Here is a 25,680-nt window from a genome sequence, read left to right as displayed (position 1 = left end):
ACACATGAAGATTTTCGGAGGATGGTAAAGGAGGAATGGAGGACTAGGAGATTTGCATTTCACAGATAAATTGAAGGCTTTGACAGTCTCGCTGCGAAGATGGCATAAAGACAATTTTGGCGATATGGACAAGAAAATCATGAAGTTTGAGGAAGAGAGATTAAGAAGATTGATGACATGGTGGGGAACGGAGTTTATGATGGCACGGTGGAGGCAAAAAGAAGGGCACTTGTGGCTTGCTGTGAGAAATGGTATGTAAGAAAAGAACTACATTGGAAGCAGATGTTGCGCTCTAGACATGCGAGGGACATAGATAAAAACACGAGATACTTCCACAGCTTAGCTTCGGCCAGAAGGAGAAATAATAGGATTGATACACTAGTCATTAATGGAAGATTGATAAGGAATCAAGTTAGGATTAAGGTTGTGATTAGGGACTTTTATAAGGACTTATATCATCAGGAGGATTCTCCATTGGTGGGGTTCAAGGACGGTCTAGTGGAAATGATCAGTGAAGAGGATGCTTTGGCTTTGGAGGTGTAACCGACTACTGAGGAGGTTAGAGAGGTAGTGTGAAATTGTGAATCATCCAAGGCTCCTGGCAGTGATGGTTACAACATGAACTTCATAAAGAAGTGTTGGGATGAAATTGGTTCTGAATTCACGACAGCGGTGTTGGGCTTCTTCCAGCCTTTCAAGACACCGGTAGATGCTAATCTCACTTGGGTGGCTCTGGCACCTAAGTTTACTAGGGCAAAGGAAATAAAAGACCTCAGACCGATTAGCATGGTAGGGTGTGTGTAGAAAGTCATCTCAAAGATGCTGGTTAGGAGAATGCGAGCAGTAATGCCATAACTAGTAGGTGAGATATAGAGTGCATTTGTTAAGGGCGGAAGATCCATGATAGGGCTCTTATTGCTTACAAAACTGTTCAATGGGTTAAACTGAGGAAGAAGGAAGCAGTGATAATCAAGTTAGACTTCCATAAAGCATATGATAGAGTCAGGTGGAGTTTTGTGGATCTTGTGCTACAGAAGATGGAGTTTGGATGAAGATGGAGGGGGTGGGTTATTGAGTGTGTTAGTACATGCTCTATGTCAGTTTTGATAAACGGTTTGCCATTTAAACCGTTTAAGATGGAAAGAGGCCTTCGACAAGGTGATGCACTGTCTCCATTTTTGTTTGTACTTGTTGTTGATGTCCTACACAGGATGTTTGGGGCGGCGGGGCGCATATCTCCGCTACTAGTTGGAAGAGATCATATTGAGCTATCACATCTTCAGTTTGCGGATGATACTATTCTATTATGCCCTCCAGAGGAAGAGACCATTAAAAATTACAGGAGGATTCTTTGTTGTTTTGAATTGATGTCAGGATTAAGTATTAACTTTGACATATCTAGCTTGATTCCTATTAACTGTGATGATCACTGAGTACAGCGTATGTGCAGCGTGTTGGGATGTAAGGAAACCTCCCTTCTAGTTAAATACTTGGAGATCTTGCTAGGAGCTAATCCGAGATAGGTAAAGACTTGGAAACTAATTATAGACAAAGTGGAGGAAAAACTAAGCTTATGGTGGAAAGCCAAAGTACTCAAAAAGCTGGTAAATTAGTGCTTATTAAATATGTGTTAAATAGCCTCTCTGTATATTATTTGAGTCTGTATAAGATGCCGAAGGCTTTTGTAGAAAAACTAATTTCCTTACAGAGAAGATTTCTTTGGAGCAAGGAGGATGGTAGGAATGGTATGGCCTTGGTCAGGTGGGAGGTGGTGCAGGCACCCAAAAAACTGGGTGGGTTGGGTGTCGGAGATGCCATAGTGCGTAATACAGCTCATCTATTTAAGTGGTGGTGGCGATTCTCAAAGGAGAAATGTCCACTGTGAAAGAAGGTCATCTGCTCGTGTCATAACCTGAACCCAAATGTGTTGCTGTCCTCTCAGGTATTACCTATCCGGGGGGACTCTGGAAGGATATATGTTAGATATAGTTCATGAATTAGCAAATAAGACAGAAAATTTTTACTGGGTTATCTATGGAGGTTGGTGATGGGAGAGGGACACGTTTCTGGGAGGATGTATGGCTACGTGGTGGTTCTCTGAAAGATTAGTTTCCAAGACTTTTCTCAGTTTTCAAACCAAAGATGATCAGTTATAGGAGATTGTGAATTTTGGGATGGGGTTGAGTGAATATGGAACATCCAATGGAGGTGAGAGCTATTCCAATGGGAGTTGGAACTAGTGAACCAGCTCCATGATGCTTTAAGGCTGGTCAAACTCACTTATAATAGAGAGGATAGAGTTGTGTGGAAATTTGATAAACAATAAGTTTTTTTTACTAACTCTTTTATGCAGGTGCTGCAGGCAAAAATAACTACAGAGGATATAACAGGCTACAGCTATACTAGGATAATTTGGAAAGGTCTAGTTCTACCAAGAGTTGAACTTTTTGTTTGGTTTGCATTGACTGGCAAGGTCAATACGAAGGAGAGGCTGAGTAGGTTTGGGATTATTAACCAGGAGGATGTTGTATGCGTGTTATGTAACAAAAGTGTTGAATATGGTCACTATTTATTTCTTGGCTGTGATTTTTCTTGGCAGATTTGGTGTGCTTGGTTATCATTTGTTGGAAGACAATGGTCATGCCAATGGACGTTGAAGGAACATTTTCTAAGCTGGACTGAGATATCAACTACAAAGGAGGTGCGTAAGAGATGAATGGTGTATTTTTGTGCGATAATCTAGAATATATAGTTAGAAAGGAATATAAGGATTTTTCAGATAAAGAAAAAGGAACTTACGAAATTATCCATATATCCTTTACGAACTACAAAGAGTGGTTAGGTATAACTTTTTTTTTGTTATTGATGGTAATGCCGGAGATTACAAGGGATTAAATATTAGCGTTCTTTTTGTTGGGTAGCTTTCTTTTGGTTTATGCTGGTCCTCTTTGTTGTCTTTTATCGCTCCAATTAATGTGTTGAGCTTCTTTCTTTTCAAAAAAGTAATATTATAAGAAGTAAACACGAAGGTCGATAAGACAATAACAAAGAAATTCGAAACACTAGTGCTACGTAATAAAAAAATATAAATTAACAATCAACCAAATCTTTATGGAGGTTACATATGAGTTTAGATTTAATTTGTTATGCTTTTAGACCCAAATTCACAATAGGCGCATGTATAACATCTATGACTAAAGAAATAATACACGATTATTCTCAAATTTATGGCAATTATTGTACTTGTAATTAATAAAATATTCTATATTTTTTCTTACTCACACCATTATCCAATCTCAATCCAAAATCATTTGAAACTATAAAAAAGAGGTTTCTAGTGTGGAAAAATTCGAACGAAGGTTTTTGGCGTAATTATTGTACAAAAAGATCGAGTACAACTTCAAGGCAGAAAGAAGGCTTCAGCCACCTAGAGAACGGATTTGGCGAGATGAAAGAGGGAGACTTTAACATCTTGACGATGCATAGATAGATATCTTTTGTTTGCTTGTTTTGCACAAACTTGACTTATTATTTGTCTTTGTTTTTGTAGATAATTGTTTTAGGTACATTGAAATTTAATTTCACCCAAATATTAATTTATTTATGGATGTTAATGTGTTATATAATTGGATGTTAATAATAAGATGTTTGAATGTTATGGTGCATTATATTATTTTATGTTGGAATTGAGAAATTTTGGATGTTAAATGTAAAGTCTCACATCGGTTGGGGAGGGGAACGAATCATGTCTTATAAGGGTTTGGATATCTCTCCCTAGCATGACGCGTTTTGACGAGTGAGTGTGGGGGACTTCAGCTATCATCCCTATCGTCAAAGGCAAAACCGTGAGGCCATGTGTGCCAAAGCGGAAAATTTCATGCTAGCGGGTGGATTTAGCTGTTATAGATGGTATCAGAGCCAGAGCCCGGATCGATGTGCCAGCGAGGGCGCTGGGCTTCCTTAGGGGGGTGGATTGTAAGGTCCCACATCGGTTGGGGAGGGGAACAAAACATGCCTTACAAGGGTGTGGATACATCTCCCTAGCATGACGCAATTTAACGAGTGAGTGTGGGGGACTTCGGCTATCATCCCTATCGTCAAAGGCAAAATCGTGAGGCCTTATGTGCCAAAGCAGACAATATCGTGCTAGCGGGTGGTTTGGGCTGTTACAGATGGTATCAGAGCCAGAGCCCGGATCGATGTGCCAGCGAGGGCGCTGGGCTCCCTTAGGGGGGTGGATTGTAAGATCCCACATCGGTTGGGGAGGGGAACGAAGCATGCTTTACAAGGGTGTGGATACATCTCCCTAGCATGACGCAATTTGACGAGTGAGTGTGGGGACTTCGGCTATCATCCCTATCGTCAAAGGCAAAATTGTGAGGCCTTGTGTGCCAAAACAGACAATATCGTGCTTGCGGGTGGTTTGGGTTGTTACAGATGGTATCAGAGTCAGAGCCCGGATCGATGTGCCAGCGAGGGCGCTGGGCTCCCTTAGGGGGTGGATTGTAAGGTCCCACATCAGTTGGGGAAGGGAACGAAGCATGCCTTATAAGGGTGTGGATACCTCTTCCTAGCATGACGCGTTTTGACGAGTGCGTGTGGGGGCTTCGGCTATCATCCCTATCGTCAAAGGCAAAACCGTGAGGCCTTGTGTGCCAAAGTGGACAATTTCGTGCTAGCGGGTGGACTGGACTGTTACAGATGGTATCAGAGTTAGAGTCCGGACCAATGTGCCAGCGATGGCGCTGGGCTCCCTTAGGGTGGGTGGATTGTAAGGTCCCACATCAGTTGGGGAGGGAACGAAGCTTGCCTTATAAGGGTGTGGATACCTCTCCCTAGCATGACGCATTTTGACGAGTGAGTGTGGGGGGTTTCAGCTATCATCCCTATCGTCAAAGGCAAAATCGTGAAGCCTTGTGTGCCAAAACGGACAATATCATGCTAGCGGGTGGTCTGAACTATTACATTAAAAATGACAAAATTTAAATATTATACCATATTATATTTATTTTTTTTATGTGAAGATTCTATTATATTATCATTAATTACCTTAATGTTATAGGTATTTTTTTTTCTTTAAAACTTATGTCATTAATTAATATAATTACTTAATTTTATACAAAAAAAAAAAATTGGTGGCTAATGCATTCTACTCTATATAGTAGAAGTTATGAAAGGGAAAACATATGACATATAAGCAAGACCTAGCCAAATTTTAGGAAAGTTGAAGTGGTAGAATTTGGTTGTTTTGAATGTTATTATTGATGTCTTTTTTGATGTTAAATCTTAAATTTTTAGATGTTATATTATCACATAAAATTTTTGTGTGATCTAAAAATAATGGAATTATAGTATTTGAATGATATTTATTTTATTCATGTAAAATTATGTACTTCAAATATAAATGATAATTTTTTTATTATTTTTTAAATAATATAGATGTTAATATTTTTAATATATGTGTTAATATATAACAACTTTAAATGTAAAGAATAATTAAAAATGGAATAAAATACACATTATATAATAAACAATTGATGTTAAAAAAAAAGGGAAAAAGACCGTATATAAATGATTATGTAGTATATTTTAGAAATAAAATTATTATTTTTAAATTAAAAAAAATCGATGATTTATAACCTGTTTGAATTATAATAAGACTTCAATCTAAAAATATTTATATAAAAATTAGCTATAATAAAATTTTGGCCGGTCAAAGATAATAACAACTAAAGTAAAATTAATATAAAATAAAAAAGAAAACACATCATTTAGAATAAAAAAATCGGAATTAATTTTAAATTAATTAGACAAACTAATTTAAAATTGATTACTTGCTATGAATAAAAAAAAGAAAAACATGTAAATATAAAGAAAGAAGAAGGCGCATATGAGTATTCGTTTATGGGAGCCACTTAAATAAAGATGTTTAAAACGTTTTTTTAAGATATTTTTTATTAATTAAAATTTAATAAATATAATTGATTAAATTATGTTAATTTTGTCAAAATTAGATCAAACAAATTGATTTGGCCAAAAACTCAATAAACCAAACTTTGAACCGATTTAAATTAATATTTTTTTATAAAAAATTACTAGAATAATTTTATTATAAAAAATTATTAAAATATTTCTATTATATATATATATATATATTAATTTTAAAAATCCTAAATCCTAATCCTATAATGAGATAGAGAAAAAAATGGTTAGAATTTAAGGTTCTTAAAATTTATATATATACATATATATAATAAGAGTATTTTAGTAATTTTTTATAACAAAAATATTGTAGATATTTTTTATAGAAAAATTTAATTTAGATGAAATCAAAGTATAATTTACCAATTTTTTAACCAAATTAATTTATCTGATTTAATTTTGATAAAAAATAATATTATGTATTAAATTTTAATTACTTAAAAACATCTTAAAAAAAATATTTTAAACATTTTTATGTGAATGTCTTTCCTCATTTATATTCAACGTGTGTTAGATAATAATTTTGGAAGATGTTCAGGTGTTCCGTTGTACTTGATCGGAACACTTGATTCCACTATTTTAAATCTTTCAGATATACTTTTAAAAAATATAAATGGCTTAGATTGATGAAAAATTCTTAATGTAGACAGCACTTGCAAGAACTCAGGCTGAGCATGCAACCGATTCATATTTTGGTCAGTTTATAATGGTTCAAAATTTCGTTGCTTGTCCAAGCCGGTTGGAAAGTAACTCTATTTAAAGATACTTTACTGACTTGTATGTAAGCTAAGCTGATATAGTATTAGGCCTTTTAATTACATTTTTGTTGTTTTCAATGGAAATTGGCTCGAAATTTTGTGTGATGCCATGATATAAAAAATTTTTATGAAAAAATATTAGCTACACGGATAAATGATGAAACAGCTCAACATTTTTATTATAATATAGAACTTTTAAAAACATTTTGATTTTCATATAAATTTGAAAATAATTATTTTACATTTTAATATTATTACAAAAAAGTAATTGAATATATTAAGAAATTAATACGGATAAAGTTAAATGAATTTTTAACAAAGACAAAATTAAGTATAATTAGAATAGATATTCATGCTATGTACAAAAAAAATATGGGAGCCATTTAGATAAAGACGCTGAAAATGTCTTTTTATAAAGATATTTTTTAATAATTAAAATTTAACACATATAATTGATTAAATCGTGTTATTTTTGTCAAAATTAGGCTAGATAAATTGATTTGACTAAAAAATGGTGAATCAAATATTGAATTGGTCTAAATTAATATTATTTTTTATAGAAAATGACTACAATACCCTATTATAAAAAATAACTAAAATATTTTTATTATATATATTAATTTTGAAAATCTTAAATTTTAGTCCTTTATTTTTCTATTGTAGGGTTAAGATTTAGAATTTTTAAAATTAATATATATATATATATAATAATAATAATAAGAGTATTTTAATCATTCTCTATAATAAGGGTATTGTAGTTATTTTTTATTAAAAAATAATATTAATTTAGACCAGTTCAAGATTTGATTCACCATTTTTTTGGTTGAATCAATTTGTCTAGCCTAATTTTGACAAAAATAACATAATTTAATTGATTATATATGTTAAATTTTAGGGTAAAGTATACTTTTTGTCCCTGAAGTTTACTAAAAGTTTCAAAATTACCCCTAAGTTTCAATTTGTTTCAATTTTATCCCAGAAGTTTTCGAATTGCATCAATTTTATCATTTAAGTTGACGCCGTTTAAATTAGTAACAGACGTTAGTGATATGGCAAAGTGAAGCGTGTGATGTGGCAAGAAAGGTGAAACCCCCAAAATACCCATGGCTGAGTAACCCCAGTAAATGAATTGGCTTCCTTGTTCAAACATAAGCCTTTTATCTTCCCTGTGGCACAAAGGAACACAGCCAGGAAAACAGAATCATTCGAGGAAGCTTGCTGGGTGGTCAGACGACGCACCGTTTTCTTGAGTCCGCCGTGAGGAGGGGCAGGACGGCGCATGCTGCGACGCCGTCGAGACTGAGGGAGGAGTCTGGGATAGCATTCAGTCTGGGGTAGCGCCATTCTGATCATCGTTTCCGACGAGGTAGGCCACGATTCTGATCAATCTTGCTACTGCATGTTTGAACAGTTAGGATTTAGGGTTTTTCTTTATCAGTTTTGATTGCTGTTAGGGTTCTATTACATTCAGGGATTGAGGGATTTCTGTTGAGTTTTTGTGAAAAATATAACTTTTACGTGGTCTATATTTTCGAACTATTAGTTACTCTGTTCTTTGGTCTGAAAATGTTTTTATAACGGCAGGATGGATGATTTCAGTGTTAGAGTTCATCACAGGGGTAGGTTTTGTAGTGATAAGGGTAAAACTGAGTATGTTGATGGTGAGGTGACAACGGTTGACTGGTGTGACAGAGATAGATGGAGTGTTATAGAGGCTTATGATGTGGTTGGAAAACTTGGGTACATTGCTGAGAACATTGGAAAACTGTGGTATAAAGATACTGAATTAGGATTAGAAGGGTTGAAGTTGTTGAAAGGTGATGAAGAAGCAATGGAAATGGCAAATATAGGAGTTGAAAAAAAGGTGGTTGATTTGTATGTGGTGCATAAGGCTTCAATCCCTGATGATTTTTGTTACGACATTGGGTATTTAGATGTTGGGGGTGACAGCAAGGTTGTTGAGGAAGAGTGTGTGGATGCTGATAGTGGGCCAAGTGATAATAGACAGGCCCAAAATATTGAAGTAGAAGCCCAATGTGAAGGGGTGGATATGGAGGCCCAAATGCAGGGATTAGTTGATGTCCATTTAAATGCTGAAGAAGTGCTACAGAATGTTGGTGATGGGGACAATAGTGAAGAAGAGGATGACTCTGATGACCCAGATTATGAGGCTGATTCTGATCTTCATTTTAGTGATAGTGAAGATGATTATTGTGGTGATGATGGGCTGTTTGATGTTGATATAACTCTTGGGGAGATGCATCAAGATATAAGAAAGTCTAAGAAAAGTAAGAGTGTTGTAGAGAAGTTAAAGAAGACTCAAAAGGTGGCTGTTGGAAAGAGAAAGAGCTCTCGTTTAAGCGATGATGAAGGATTGAACAGTGATGAATTAGAGGAGGTATCAAGTGAGGATGATGAAGCCAGCAAGAAGAAATTTCCCGTTCACAAGGAGTTGAAGGATATGAGTAAGTATAAGTGGGAGGCTGGAACTCTCTATGCAACGAGAGAGGAGTTCAAGGAAGCTGTGACATCATATGCTGTTCATACTGGGAGAAACATAAAATTTCCAGTGGTGGACAATGTCCGGGTGAGGGCTAAGTGTGGAGATGGTTGTGAATGGTTTGCATATGCGGTGAAGATGGCCAATAAAGATAGTTGGCAGCTAAGAACAGTTAATGATCATCATTCTTGTAACACTGTATTTGACATAAAAGTGATGAAGTCGAAGTGGCTAGCGAAGGTCTTCAGGAGAAAAGTAGAAGAGAATCCGAAGTTGAAGCTGGGCACCATACAAAGTAGGACTCTTAGGAAGTGGAATGTGCAGATTTCAAGAGCAAAGGCATTTCGGGCCAAGCAGATTGCACTGGTTGACATTAATGGAACTTTTAGGGAGCAGTATAGAAGACTTTACGACTATTGCCATGAGTTGCTGCGTACCAATCCTGGTTCATCTGTGAAGCTGCATGTTCAATTACCTCCAGCAGCCCAAACTGAGCACCCCGATACATCGGTCGACCTAAGTCCACGATTTCATAGGATTTATATTTGCTTAAAGGCTTGCAAGGAGAGTTTCATGAAGTGTAGGCCTATGATAGGGCTTGATGGTTGCTTTTTGAAGACACCATATGGAGGATGGCTATTGGTTGCTATGGGGTGGGATCCGAATGACCAGATGCTACCTATAGCATATGCGGTCGTGGAGGCTGAGACAAAAGATTCATGGACGTGGTTCCTCTCAAACCTAATTGATGATATAGGAGCGGATAAATTATTACGTAGCACGTTCATGTCTGACCAACAAAAGGTAATTTACTAACTTGTATTTTAGTGTAATTAAGATTTTGCACTATATTTTTATGTCTAGTTATAATTAGTTAATGTTAATGTTCTTGTAATGTTCTTTTATAATTAGCACGTTCATGGCTTCTGCACTATATGTTAATGTTCTTTTATAATTAGTTATAAATTGCTGCACTATATGTTAATGTTATTGTAATGTTCTTTTATAATTAGTTATAAATTGTTGTGAATTAGTTAGTAATGTGGCATCTGCAATATATGTTAATGTTTTTGTAATGTTCTTTTATAATTAGTTATAAATTGCTGCACTATATGTTAATGTTATTGTTATGTTCTTTTATAATTAGTCTTGTAATGTTCTTTTATAATTAGTTATAAATTGTTGTGAATTAGTTAGTAATGTCGCATCTGCAATATATGTTAATGTTCCTGTAATGTTCTTTTATAATTAGTTATAAATTGCTGCACTATATGTTAATGTTATTGTAATGTTCTTTTATAATTAGTTATAAATTGGTGTTATAAATTGCTGTGAATTAGTTAGTCATGTGGCTTCTGCACTATATGTTGCTGTTCTTGTAATGTTCTTTTATATATAGTTATAAATTGCTGTGAATTAGTTAGTCATGTGGCTTCTGCACTATATGTTGCTGTTCTTGTAATGTTCTTTTATATATAGTTATATATTGCTGTTATAAATTGCTGTGAATTAGTTAGTTCATGTGAATCAGTATATGTAAACGATGGTATTTGCTGCTGTATTAAACTAATTATTTGATCATTATATTAAAATTGTGTACTTTGCACCAACAGGGCCTGGTGCCAACGTTTGATGAATTACTTCCAGGTGTTGATCACAGATTCTGTGTGAGACACCTTTATGCCAACTTCAAAAAAAAATTTCCAGGGCTGAATCTTAAGAAAAGGATGTGGAGAGCTGCAAAATGTACATATCTAGCAGCATGGGAAAAGGAGTTGATGGAAATCCGAGCCATTAGTGAGGGTGCCTATCGACACTTGATAGGAATTCGTCCAAAGTATTGGACTAAATCAAGGTTTGAATTCTATCCTAAATGTGACGCTCTTGTCAATAATATGTGTGAAAGCTTTAACTCTGCAATTGTTGAATCAAGGGAAAAACCAATATTGACAATGCTAGAAGATATTAGAGTTTATTTGATGAAGAGATGGGCTGAAAATAGGGTACTTATTGAGAAGTATAAGGATGATATTCTTCCTAGGATTAAGCTTAAGTTACAAAAGGAAATAGATGCTTCTAGGTGGTGGTTTCCGGTTGCTGCCGGTATTTCAAAATTTGAAGTCATAAGAGGCAGGGACAAATTTGTAGTGGATCTTCTGAAGAAAGAGTGTACTTGTAGAAAATTTCAAATGACAGGTTTACCTTGTCCGCATGCAGTTAGTGCAATTAATTGTGCTAAGGATGATATTCGAAAATATGTTGCAAGCTGTTACACTAAAGCTGCTTATGTGGCTTGTTATACCCCCATGATTAACCCTTGTAATGGACATACAATGTGGGAGAGAACTACTCACCCAGATGTGATGCCTCCACCACATAGAGTGCCAATTGGGAGGCCTAAGAAGAAAAGAGCAAGGGGGGAGGGTGAAGAACCACAGGGCCCAAGCACATCTAGGCTGGGGTTACAACAAAAATGCTCTCGTTGTCTGAAATTGGGTCACAACAAGCGAGGCTGCCCTCTTAGAAGGCCAACCGTAAGTACTTGTCTATTGTTCCCTTTTCCATACATAAGACTGTTTCTAATGCTATTTACCTTTTCTAAACTGTAACTGGCTGTTTTTTGTTCATGTCCATCATAGGAAACTACTGCTGCTACATCGTCGGCCCAAAACAATAATGCTGGAACTGCTACATCATCACCATCCCAGCACAGCACTGCTAAGAAAGCTGGATCTACTGGCTCAGCGCATAAGAGGACCAGGTTGGCCAATGTTGCAGCAAGGCCTAATACCCAACCAACTGCACAAAAAAAATTCCAGCCACCAAGACCAACTAGAATCCTTAGGAGCAACTCCACTTCAACTGCACATGGACAACCCTCATCACAAGGGAGTCAAACTCAGAGTACTCTCACAGGGTCTTAGTTGTGTCAAATCTTGTAATTGGTGTTTCTTTTGAAAGCTTGAACAATGTTGGCATTTTGTATTATGACTTATGACCTATGACTCCAACTCTTTCTTTGTTGCTGAATTATTTTGCTTACGAATTATGTAATTCAGTTTTTACTTTGGTTATGACTTATGTTAATTGGAGATTATGTAATTCAGTTTTTACTTCGGTTATGACTTATTACAATTGGAGATTATGTTGATTAACAACTTATGTTATTTTGCTTATGATTAACACCTTATGTCATGCAAATTTTAATTAGAGTTTGTCTTGTCACAACAGGTTCTTAATGCCAATTTTAGTGCCAAACTATTTTAATCCTTTTAGGGATACTTTTGAAACATAAATTAAACTTCAAGGACAACAACATTAACAAGTTTTCGACTTTAGTACAGTTTTGAAACTGTTTACAAACAGCCATCCTATTCTTACTCTGCTACTTTCATCTGTCACAAACGCACTAGTACCCTAACCTCAAATGGGTTCCATTCTTCACCCACAGATAAACCATTAGAATCACCATAAACCAACCCAACACACCAAAAATTACAGCCACCAACAGTTTGCATTTGGCATAAACTAATTTAGCCTTCAAGGTGGAAATCTTCATCTTCAACCTTGCAACCTCAGCCTCTTCTATATCTGCAACTCCATCCGCCCAGGAAAAAAATGTGCACTCCTTCCCAATCTGCAACATAAACACAAAAAAAATGAAATTGAAGATACTTAGGAAGACATCAAAATGAGAAAGCACTCAAACTTACATCAAAGTATACACAGCCCCAAAATCTCCGGCCGGGATTGTCTGGTGTCTTCGACCATCTCAGTACAGGGGGTTCACCACAGTTGCACGTCAGCGTTCTTCGTCGCCGACTACTTTTTTGTGATGATACAGAGCCTTGGGAAGCCATTCCTTAGGGTTTCTGATTCTTACGGATAATGAAGAAGACGAAGACGCAGACGTCAATGAAGAAGTTAGTTTTAGGGTTTCATGATTTTTACCTATTTTATTTTTTTAATATAAATTTTTAAACAAAAATTAAAAATTATTTAAAAAAACGTTTTACAAATGAGTCACACACATAGTTGCCACATGGAATTCCTTGTTGCCACGTCATTAACGTCTGTTAGTGATTTCAACGCTGTTAACGTTCAGGGATAAAATTGATGCAATTCGAAAACTTCTGGGATAAAATTGAAACAAATTGAAACTTAGGGGTAATTTTGAAACTTTTAGTAAACTTCAGGGACAAAAAGTATACTTTACCCTAAATTTTAATTACTGAAAAACATCTTAAAAAAAAACGTTTTAGGGATCTTTATCTGATTCTCAAAAAATATATTCAATTCATATTTTAAAATTTTAAAATTTTATTATTTATTAATTTATTTAATTTGTATTAATTTTATTTTATTATATAAATATTCTTGAATAATTATCGGAGATATATTTAAAAAAAGATAAAATAAAAAAATATAATTAAAAAAAGTAGTGTTATTACTTATTAATTTGAGAGTGGTATTATCATTTCTCATATATATGGATATGATGTTTGTTGCATAGATGTTTTTAAATAATTATTAAAGATATATTATTTATTTTATAAATATATTTTGATAATTTTTAAAAAGATATAACCTATATTAAAATTTTATATATAATTAATAAAATCACCATGTTACATTATACAATAGCATAATTATAAATAAAATAACTAAAATTGGAATATTTTTTTTCTTATTTATTAGAATTTTGCACACATAAATTAATATCATTTGTATTTATATTTTTTAGAATTTATATACATAAATTAATAAAATTTATTTATTAAAAATAATTTAATAATTATACTGATTAAATAATAAAAAATACTAAAAATTGTTGATACCCTATAATCTCTCATAGTCATATATATGGATATACTAATAAGTAACAAGAAATATATAAAAAAATTAACAAATTTAAAAATACAAAAGAACTAAAACAACGTAATAAGAGAATATAGTTTAAATATTACTTTTAAAAAAGACAGCACTTAATTTCATATTATAATTTAGAGTAAAGTATTGTTGTTATTCTAATGTTTGGGGAAAATTTTAAAGTTGTCTCTAACGTTTCAATCATCCTATTTAAATCCCTAACATTTTAAAATTGACTCAATGTTGTCCTGCTGTTAAGGATCCGTTAACAGAATTGACGACGGGACAAAATTGAGACGATTTTGAAACGTTAGGGACTTAAATAGGACGAAAACATTGGGGACAAAAACGATACATAGAAATAGATTTTAATTTAATCTTTCAATAATATCAATTTTTTACTATACATAGTATTCAATTATTTTTTAATCACATTTAAGTAAATTACACTTAATCATATTACTTTCATTCTAAATAAATTAATTTTTTTATAATTTTACTTTTAAAGATGTTACTTATCATGAAATGTTTGTAAAATGACTAGTATATAAATTTGCAGAAAATAATAATAATATATATACAATAAAATATAAATTATATCTTTTTGTCTTTAATGTATCAAAATTCTTTAAAATTATAAAAAAATAAATTTATTTAAAATAAAAATAATGTGATTAAGTGTAATTTACTTAGATGTAATTAAAAAATAATTGAATACTATGTACAGTAAAAAATTAATATTATTGAAAGATAAAATTAAATTAAAATTTATTTTTATGTATCGTTTTTGTCCCCAACGTTTTCGTCCTATTTAAGTCCTAACGTTTTAAAATCATCTCAATTTTGTCCCGCCATCAATTCTGTTAACGGATCCCTAACGATAGGACAACATTGAGTCAATTTTAAAATATTAGGAACTTAAATAGAACGATTGAAATGTTAGGGACAACTTTAGAACTTACCCCAAACATTAGGGACAAAAACGATACTTTACTCTATAATTTAAAACAATAACATAATATTAAACTAACAAGACAAATAAAGAAAAAAAGTACAAAAAAAAATAATTTTGAGAAATATATATATAGTCATATTTAAATTTTAACACCATTTTTTTATAATTATATTTTTTTATCTTTTATCTCCAATAATTATTCAAGAATATTTTTGTAATAAAATAAAATTAATACAAATTAAATAAATTAATAAAGAATAAACTTAAAAGATTTTATAAATATAGATTAAATAGAATTTCTTTTGTATATTGTATAAATATCTACTCTAATTATACTTAATTTTCTTTCTATTAACAAATTGTTTAATTTTATCAGCCTTAGTTTTTTAACATATTTAGTTATTGCTCTATAATAATATTAATATGTAAAATAATTGTTTTTAAATTTACATAAAAATCAAAATATTTTTAAATACTGTGTATTGCAAATGAGAAGCCGTTCCATCACCTATTTAGTTACTCTTATATACTTTGACTGAGTCAAAAACTAGACCATTAATTAAGCCACAAATATTTAGAGTGTGAACTATTTTTAACTGACTAATTGAATAATTTTATATTTACTTCAAAGGTTAATATGGTAATTCTAAAATTCGCTAGAAGACAAAAATATTACTGAAAACTTGATAGTACACAAAAACATAAAATTTCGCATTCATACACAGGAATACGTGATAACTTTCCAATAATTTTAGCTTGTTTTGGCTATTTTGTTTTTTACCCTTAAACATTTCTGATTTGAAATAATCCATTAAAGGCAAAAGAAACCATTCTCAAACTTTTCAATGACTGACACACGCTCATTAATATTAAATGTTTGGATTCGTTTAAAATATTCTTTATATTTGACTCAACTGAGAACATAAATAAAATTCTGAATTTATTATTTTTTTATAAATTACTTTAAAGAGATAAAAAGATAAGAATAATTATTTAAATTAATTTTCGAAAATTTTAAAATTAAATGTTTTAGTCCCCGAAAAAAATTAATGCACAAATTAGTTTTTATGGTTTCTCTTCAGCAGCCAAAATAATTCCTAGACCTATTTTTCCGTTTTATGCTATCGGAAAAAGCTAAAGTGACATGGTTACTTACCAGCGTGTCTAGCAACATGTACACGTATCATAGAAGAAAAAATTAGTCCCCAACCACCTTATGAAAATAGCGTTGTTTAAGACTTGGCATTAAACGTTGCATTTTAGTGGGAGACACAAGGTCGCGCTTCTTCTCTTCTACCTCAACCCCTCTCTACTCAAACAGAAACGTCTTTTTCGTTGAAGCTTTTGGAACCCTAGTTTATCAGCACCTACAATGACACCAAGCAAAGGAAGCTCGTCGTCTTCGAATCGCCGTGATGGGAGACTCGACGGTGTCTATAGTTGCAGCGGTATCGGAGACAGTGACATTAGCAGCCTAAGCAAAGTTGAAATCCCAAAAGGCAACACCCAAAATGCCTATGCGGTTTGTATGTAATAATCTCTACTTTAAGGACTCGTGAAAATTCGGATAGACTGTTTGTTGGATGCCCACTATATAAGGTAAACAATTGTAGGATTTCGAATAATTTACATTCTATAAGAATTGTGTTGAAGACTTGTGTTTATGCGATGAGTAGGAAAAGTTATCTCATTACAAGTTCTTTGCATGGATTGACAAGATTTTTGACATTAAGTTGAAGAATGATGATTCGGTGAAGAATGTTACCATGGGTGGTGGTGAGATTGTTGCTAATATTTCACCCATGTATGATATCAATGATGCTGATTTGGAACACAGACTAATGAAATTGCAAAATAGAATTGATTTGTTAGAGATTCAGAAAAATGTAGTCCCAAAAGCTGAGGACAAGAGCAAATGTATGAACGTAGTACTTGTTATCATATTCTTTGCAGTATTAGTGTTGATTTTGTTAGTTACAATAGCTATTTTGTAAGTTATATGTTAGTATTAAGAGTTCACTAAAACTTGTATACAAATTTATATGCTTTTTTGTGATCTAAATGCTTGTGAGAAGAAGAAAATTTATGCAATATATTAGCTTAAAAGTTTTCTTCCAATATTGTTTGGTTGATGACCCAAACACAAAATTATATTGCTATGTCATGTAGTCAAATGAATAATGGAAAATAAAAAAACAACAGCACCATTACTTATAAGTTCACTAATACGTAGATTGAAATGAATAATGAAAAAAATAACAGCAACATTACTTATAACAGCAATATATTGCTTTGATGTCAAATAGCAACTTCAAAACATAGGATGCAAATCACAGATTCGACCTAATAAAAATAACATAACTGTCACAGTAGCAACTTAAACTAAAGTCAGAATTCGGCCATACATGAGCCAAAACATAATCCACAAAAAAAGTTTCATCCACACTAACCTCACATCAATCTCTAAATTAAGAGTATTTCAAGTTTAGGTCCATCAACTTGAAAGCTCATTACCAAAATACAAACCAAACTATTACATAAAAAAGCATAATCATTTGTCTTCAATCACTTCTGTCTCGGATGCTTGAACCAAGATTTGGAATAAACTGGAACATCCTTGATGTAGTACTCTTACTTGCCGCTGCAATTGTTTCTGCCGAGATGCATTGACTTGGTCTAGGTGGTGGAATAGGAGGTGGAGTGCTAGACTGGACTGGTGCAGGATATTATGGTCCAATGATAGACTTCTTGGCCCTTGCACTTTGGGGAGTTGTTGCTCCAGAATTTGCTGCACCCTGTGATAAAGAAGATAGCATATACAAAGAGTAAACAAAGTTATGGAAGCAAATCTAAAAGTGTAGTAACACAAATTACAGATCTTTACATCCAATTTTACTCACCATACTAGACACAGAACCTGGTGCATTAGCTGCGGACTGAGTTGGATTAGGATGATCAACCACATTCTAAAATAATGAAAAAATTAGTCAAATAAAACTTCAAGTCAGTCCTTGTGGAATTTAAAAAAAAAAAACATATAAGTCTCAATGATTTTTAAAATATCCAACTAAGTCTTTATAGAAGCATTAAAAACCCAATTTAGTCCTTACGATCAACAATTAGTACATTATTTATGGTGGTTTATCTGCACTTGGGGTGCTGATTGTGAGACATGCATCTCCTCTGCAGGTTGGTTTGATGTTCCAAGATTTGTACCAGCCTTTGTCTTTCTTCTATTTAGATTAGTTGGACGTCTAGTTGTTGCTGTTAGAGGTCATTTGCAAGTCTTTTAATTATGGCCAACCTCTCCACACTTGCTACAAGTAACCCAAAATGTCTTCTTAACTTTGTTGCTGTCAGTTTTGCTCACTTCAGTCTCAGATGACTCTTTTCTTCTTCTCTTGACATGTCTGCTAACTGGGAAATATTGGGAGAATTAGTTTCAAATAATTTGTCTTCTCCCAATATTTCTCAGAATTAACAAGTTGTATGCAATGTTGGTATGTTGCTATTGCTGGCCCAATCTTAAGCAGAGGGTGGACATATGTCTCAGGTCTGTCACCCCTTCTAGCTATGGTAGCAAGTGCATGAACGCAAGGAAGACCTACAATTACAATGTATTTAGCAACATACAAGTGTAATTTAACAACTGTAAACTAACTAACATAGTTTAGTGAGTATACCAGTTAATTGCCAAGTCTTGCATGTATATTTGTTTGTAGACAGGTTGATAGAAAGCTTCTTGGAGCCTTGTTGAACCTCGAAGACTCTCCTTTCATCATCACCAACCCAAACTAGCCGCCAATATCTAATATCCTTCATAATGTCATCAAGACTTTTCTGTTGAGTAGGTGCGATCTCAGTTCCGATGTGTGTCTCCAATACTTGTTTGTACTTGGTCATCCGTCGCATGATATAGCACCAAAGTTCCTCACACATTGTAAGAATTGATTTTGACCGGTAGTTCACCATTTTTTCGTTCCAAACCTCAAACATGTTATTGGTGAGGTTGTCACACTTTGGCCCGTGACTGAAGTGAGCTTTGGTCCAGCAAGCAGGCTCAAATTTTTCTAGGTAACTCCATGCTTCTTCGTTGATCCTTTTCAACTTCTTTATACTTGCTTGGAATTTAGCATCAGTGGTACATTTAGCACATTCCCATACAACATTCTTGACTTGCTTGTCCTTGTATCTATTTGTAAAATTTTTTCAAATATGCCTGACACAATTTCGGTGATGAGCGTGCGACATCACCTCCTTTAGTGCACGAAACAATCCCTAAGAACAAGTAAATAAACACAAATTAAATTGGAAATAGTAGGCAATAAAATTCAATTGAATTGTTATAACAAGCAACAATCCCTAATAAGCAAGATATTGATAACATCACTAGAATAATTAGCTCGAAGACATCTGTTATTAAATACCTTATAAGTCGTTCATACAATATATCTCAAAATAGTCCAATCAAATGAAAGTAAAAGTATCATAATCAGCAACTAAATTGAACTAATAATGTTAACTAAAAAATAGTGCAGAGCAAGAAGTGCAAACATGGTTATTTAAAGAATTTTATACACTGACTAAGATATTAACTAAATAATTGTTTTTTGTTAGTTTCCAATATAGTTAGTGTATTAAACTTCTAGAGTTACAAGAAGAAAGCATTTAATAATATTTGGTTTAAGAATATAGTCAAAGTGTCTAATAATTGTTTTTTTGATATGCATATATTGAACATTTCTATACAGAATCTATTGAAGTTTATGTCTCTGCCAGTTATTAGATTTGTGCTCATTTTTAAATGAAAGTAAAAGCCACATATTAAATATATAGCTTCCCATTCTCCAACAAAGTGCTTGTTAGTATATAATCATCAAATAAGATAAATAATCACAACTAAATTAATTTATACATCAATCCGAAAACAACTAAATTAAAAGAATACCTTTTGTTGGTCCGAGATAAAATTCCACTCATGAATGTCTTGATCTCCAAGATCTTCTTGTAACAAGATGAGGAACCACTTCCAACTCTCCTTCGTTTCATTATCAACAACAGCGAATGCTATCACATAGAAGTGATTATTTGCATCTTGACTTACAGCGGACAATAGCTGGCCCCCAAAGTATCCCTTCAAGAAACAACTATCAAGACCGATTAATTTTCTACACCCAGTTTTAAAACCCCTTTTACATGCATCTGGAGAGATGTATAGCCTGTTAAACAGTGGAAGGGACTGAAGGATTGGTGTCACATCGAGAATGGTGGAGCTCCATGGGTTACTCCTATGTATTTCTGACAGATAGTCCTTCAATTTGCTGTATTGTGCTCTCTCGTTGCCAATCACACGCTCCCTTGCTTCCTTGAGGGCCTTATATACCATCTTCCCATTAATCATAACGTTGTAGTCGATCTTGATGTGCTCATAAGCCTCACTCAGGGTCATGTGAGGCTGAGTTCGGAGTCTCTTCTCCAGCTTCTTGGCCACCCACTTCTAATCTGTCATGTTGCTTCCAAATTTTCTAGCACAAGTGTGATGAGGAGTATAAGTCTTGATTTGGTAACTCTTAAGCTGATTATTCCATGCACAGTAAATTAGCCATGGACAAGGATTCAACTTGGTAGCCTCAATTTAGTTGTGACAGTCTCTTCTGTCACAGCAGCTTCATTCACATTGGCATCACCGTCATTCACATCTCCTTCATTCTCATCAGAAGCATTACCTTGCTCATTTGAAGCCGAGTAGAAGATGTATTGCCCCCCTTTGGCTTTCTTGGCTTTTTAATCCTCTCCACCCTATGTTCACAATCGCATCTAACCCTCCTTTGATCATTCTTTATGTACCTAATTTTTCTGTCCTAAAAAATTACATGATCCTTAAGAGCATTCTTAAAACTTTCAATTGTGGCAAACTCCATTCCCAACTCAAAGTTTGCCTCCCCAAATCCAACACCTTCATTAAATTGAGGGAATTCATACCTATCTCTCTCATCTTCTGAGCTTTTCAGAGTCAATAATGTCTCTGATTCATACTCAAAAATTGGATCTTCTTCTTCAATATTTTTTGCAGCCTCATCTTCACCACTACTGTTGGTAAGATCAGCAGCACTGGCAGCCCCAGAATTTGGCAATCCAGCCCTTGTTCTAACAGTTTTTGGCCCATTTGCAGTTGGGCTAGATGAGGTTGACCCATGAACTTTTTGTCCAGCATTATTTGGAGTCCTAGTGTTGGGCCTAGCAGCATCAGCAGCCCTAGACTTGTTTGGGCCTGCATACTTTGATCCAAAACCAGTAGCCCCATTAGTGTTTGTCTGATTCTCTATTGAAGCCTTCCTTCTTGCACTTATATTCCTCTGTGAAATCTTCTTTCCTATACCATCCTCTTTTTTTTGCCAACTTTTCTAGTATTTCTCTTCACAATCAAACAATCTGAGTCACTATCTTCATCCTCAAATCCTGTTGAGTGGTCTATATGGTTCATCCCCTGTCGTTTCATACCTATCATCACTAGACTCCTCTTCAACATCTGCATCAGCATCAAAGTCCAAATTGATGTCCTCTAGTGGAGTAACCATTATCAGGTGATCGAAATATAGATAAAACTCATCAGTCTCCTGATTCATCTGTTTATTCCCACGCAAATGATTAATTTCCAAATCTCCTTTTATAAGGTACAGCCCCCTCTCCAAGTCAAAAGCCTTAGGATCAAACTAGTACATAGCCTTGTAATCCAAATAGCCCAAATTTTTGAACAGAGTTTCCAGGTCAAAGAAGCATATGAGGTCAATATCCATCTTAGGAAATTTGTCAACTTTTCCATCAATATATAGAAGAACTCCCTGGTTATCCCTTACAAAATGTCCACTGTGGTGAAAAATAGGAACTACATAATCCTCCATCTAACTGCAAGTACAACATACTTGAAATCAACAAACAGAATCATCAAACCCTAAACTACTCTATTTTGAGAATTTTTGTAACTGAACCCTAACCAAACACTATACAGTCACAACATAACAACAAACCATTATACTCTATAATTATCACATAACAGAAACTCAAAACCCAACATACTTTGTAACGGTGACATTCAGCATTATACTTAACTAATTCAAAATTCCATAAATCTAATCAACATAAGAGAATACAACTCACCTTCCTCAATGAATGTGTTCAACTGTCGTTACATCCACTTCACTTGGTCCTGTGCACCTACTGTTGCTGCTGTTTCGGGAATGACGCGTCAGCAGAGTCACCCAATGCTAGCGTTAGTGATCGAATTCTTCAAAGATAGTGACAATGGTGCTTTGGGAGATTAAATGCGATGCAGTGACAGACACCTTCTCTGTAAAAGTTTGAAGAATGTGTGGGGTTTGGTTTCTATTCGAATAGAAAGGGGTTGAAGTAGAGGAGAAGAAGCGCGATCTTGTGTCTCCCACTAAAACTCAACGTTTGGTGCCAAGCCCTAAATGGCGCCGTTTTGATGAGGTGGCTGGGGACTAATTTGTTCTTCAATGACACATGTACTTGTTGCTAGACATGCTGGAGAGTAATTGTGCCACTTCAACTTTTTCTGGTGGCATAAAATGGAGAAATGGGTTTGGGATTATTTTGGCTGCGGAGATAAATTATTGGGACTGATTTGTGTATTAATTTTTTTTGGGACTAAAATATCCGATTTTTAAATTTTTCAAGACTGATTTGGGTAATTATTCAAAAGATAATGTAAAAAAAAATTAATTTGACGAGAAGAGTATGGTTAGAATTCTTTAGAATTTCTCTTTTTGCGTGGTGTGAAAAAAATTTCAATAAAATTACAAGGGTGTGAGGGACAATTATAAAAATAAATAAAAACTTGAGGAAGTTGAAAAACTTCAACTAACTCTAAAGTGTTTATGGGCACTAACAAATTTTACCAAAGTGTTTACATCCTTTTATGATTGAGTGATATTGTAACTCCTGTAATTATAGGAAATGGTTTATTAAAGATTTAATCTTCACGTAATTATCTTTTTTCTTATCTCTTAATTCCATTAGCTTCTTCTTGATCATGAAAGAAATATATCAAGAATAAAAGAGTAACATAGCTTAGAGACTCAAAAAACACGATTTCTTTATCTTTGACAAAATTTAAAAAAAAAAAGCAGGAGAAAAAAAAACTAAAAAGAGCCAAGATCTAATTTTTTTTTTTTGTGACTACCAGGATCTAAATTTAATAATTAAATAGTCAAGCGGTAATGATAATAAAAATCCCAAAATCAGCTATAGCATAAAATGTTACTATTTAAATAAAAAATAATAATAATTGCAGAAAAATACCTTTTCCTTTCGAATATATAACATATATATAAGATTAATATTTAAATTTATCTCTTTAAAAATATTTTTTTTAAATTAATTTCCTAAAGATTAAATTAGTTACATTATTAGTTCCTGAAAATACAATCATAAATCAAATCAATCTTTTCGTCAGTTAGATAATTAACATGTTATGTTAAGTAAAACGTAATATAATAATATAACACATTAATACCACGAATCTAAAAATAATTAATTAATATATTATCTGATATGTCATAAACTTATGTATAGTCAAATTAATTTATTAATTTTTAAAAATATATATATAAATTATTTTCATCACTAAAATTTGATCAATTTAGTTTGTAGTATTTTTTCTTTATATACTCTATTTTTAATATTTCTTAATCCTATTTAATTTCATTTATTACACTTTATAAATCCTATTTTTTACTTAAATGATTTTGTCAAATGATTGTTAATTATATACTAAAAGAAATTTAATTTTTTTAGATCTCATAATACAATAAAGTAGTATTTTAAAATTTCAGTCTCTTGAATTTTGATACATGTATATATTACATATATATGCATATAATAATAATGATAATTATATATATATATATATATATATATATATATATATATATATATATATATATATATATATATATATATATGAGGAATCATTTATATATACAAATTATTATTGTACGACGGAAACTCAGATGCAGTCGATTTCATATGAAGTTGATAGATGAAAGCCGTTAGATAAAAATTTAGTTTTTATATATACAAATTATTATTGTACGACGGAAACTCAGATGCAGTCGATTTCATATGAAGTTGATAGATGAAAGCCGTTAGATAAAAATTTAGTCAAATCAGTCAAATCATCTAACGATTTTTACGTGAAGTCGACTGCACCTGAGTTTTCACTTTATTGTACTGTTATATAGATAAGGATCGTATATGCAGTGATTTAATTTCTGGGCTTATTCTGAGTGTAGATATAATCGAGATGAGCTGCTAGAGTCCTTCTCATCAAACATTCCTCTCCTTCACAATTTTCATCATCCAACTGATCTCCTTCTTTGTATGTCTTAACATCCTTCAATTTCATTCCACACACATCCAAATTATATTAATTCTTCAAACAAAGAATACATATGAACAAAAATATAATATGGAACACTTGAAGAGGTTAATTAATAAGAGTTAATTATTATTGAGTAAGATATACTATAAGTACCTCATGCGTGGATGATGAAGAGATCATCGTCACGTCATCAAATTCAATGTGTGGGCGAGAGGCGTAGATTAAGCCAAAGCTAAGAAGAAGAGACAAGGTGAAGATAGTGACCAATTTTGACATAATTGATTATGAGAACTTTGCTAAATTATATTTTTTTCTAAGAAGTTTTACCACTTGACAAGAATTTAAGATCAGAGAAACCAAGGTTGTATGAAAAAGAATTGTATATTCTTGTTATCTCTCAATGATTATAATTATTCAATATATACAAGAAAAAAAGGACTATACAACTCATCAAATCAAAACAAATAGACCTAAAAAAGAAATTTTATCCTAACAGAATGACGAGTCACCTTATTCTAAAATAACAGAGAAAGGCATGAGATAAAAATAAATAAAAAAATATTCTAATTGTTGTTTTGGCTGATGATGATTGGTTCAATACCACTCATAAGTTGTGTTTTGTGTATGCGTTGCGTATGGACTATAGAGTCGAAGAGGACGCACATAACCCCCTTTTATAATCATATCATCATATATAATTTATAGAGCATAGAATCGTATGTGCTATAATATGATATAAAATAATGTAAAGTGAAATGGAAGATTATTCGTCTACACCTAAACATCTTTTGTCTGTCAAATTTTGTAGGACTAAATTTTTATAGTGGTTTTCAAATTCAGTCTTTGCACTTATTTAGCTTCTGAGATTCTAATTGTATTATTTATGTCCTCCAAATTGTGCTCCAGAAAACATAATAGTCCTTTGGTGAAATTCTGGCGTGACTCAACGACGGCCTTGCTTAATTTAAGCCTAAGCCCCAGGAATTGGCATGTTATATGGTTTGGAGATACTGATTATGAGAAGTTTCAGATTCATCATGGGCGTCCTATAAACCATGTGGTGGACTTAGAAAAAAGATTATATACCTGCCAGTTTTGGATGTTAACAGGTTATTTTTTCCAACATCTTTGTTCATGGACTTTTACACTTGTCTTATAAATGATTTTTTTAACCTAAGCTGCCTGTAAATTGGACTTGTAGGAATTCCATGCA

At 33.1% G+C, this 25,680-nt stretch overlaps 1 protein-coding gene across 1 annotated transcript; it reads right to left on the bottom strand.

The window, feature by feature from the left end:
* Positions 1-17,790: 17,790 nt before the first annotated feature.
* LOC112705096 (uncharacterized) lies at positions 17,791-20,513 on the bottom strand. Its single transcript, XM_025755953.1, has 6 exons — positions 20,013-20,513; positions 19,338-19,342; positions 18,748-19,256; positions 18,547-18,668; positions 17,965-18,030; positions 17,791-17,859 (listed from the first exon to the last, which is right to left on the bottom strand). The coding sequence occupies exons 1-6, from the start codon at positions 20,511-20,513 to the stop codon at positions 17,791-17,793; spliced, it is 1,272 nt and encodes a 423-aa protein (XP_025611738.1).
* Between the last annotated feature and the right edge of the window lie 5,167 nt (positions 20,514-25,680).

Source organism: Arachis hypogaea, chromosome 8 (genome assembly GCF_003086295.3).
Source record: "Arachis hypogaea cultivar Tifrunner chromosome 8, arahy.Tifrunner.gnm2.J5K5, whole genome shotgun sequence".
Classification (NCBI taxonomy): Eukaryota; Viridiplantae; Streptophyta; class Magnoliopsida; order Fabales; family Fabaceae; genus Arachis; species Arachis hypogaea.
The sequence above is the reverse complement of the archived record's forward strand: the minus strand, read 5'-3'. Positions and strand labels throughout refer to the sequence as shown.

Bases quoted from the DNA above. Each gene is read 5' to 3' on its own strand.
- LOC112705096 (XM_025755953.1), bottom strand. From the start codon at position 20,513: ATGACCCTGAGTGAGGCTTATGAGCACATCAAGATCGACTACAACGTT. The intron at 18,669-18,747 runs GTATACTCACTA...TTGTAATTGTAG, and splicing joins CAAGACTTGGCAATTAACTG to GTCTTCCTTGCGTTCATGCA. The intron at 18,031-18,546 runs GTTAATTCTGAG...TCATTATTTTAG, and splicing joins ACCAACATTGCATACAACTT to AATGTGGTTGATCATCCTAA.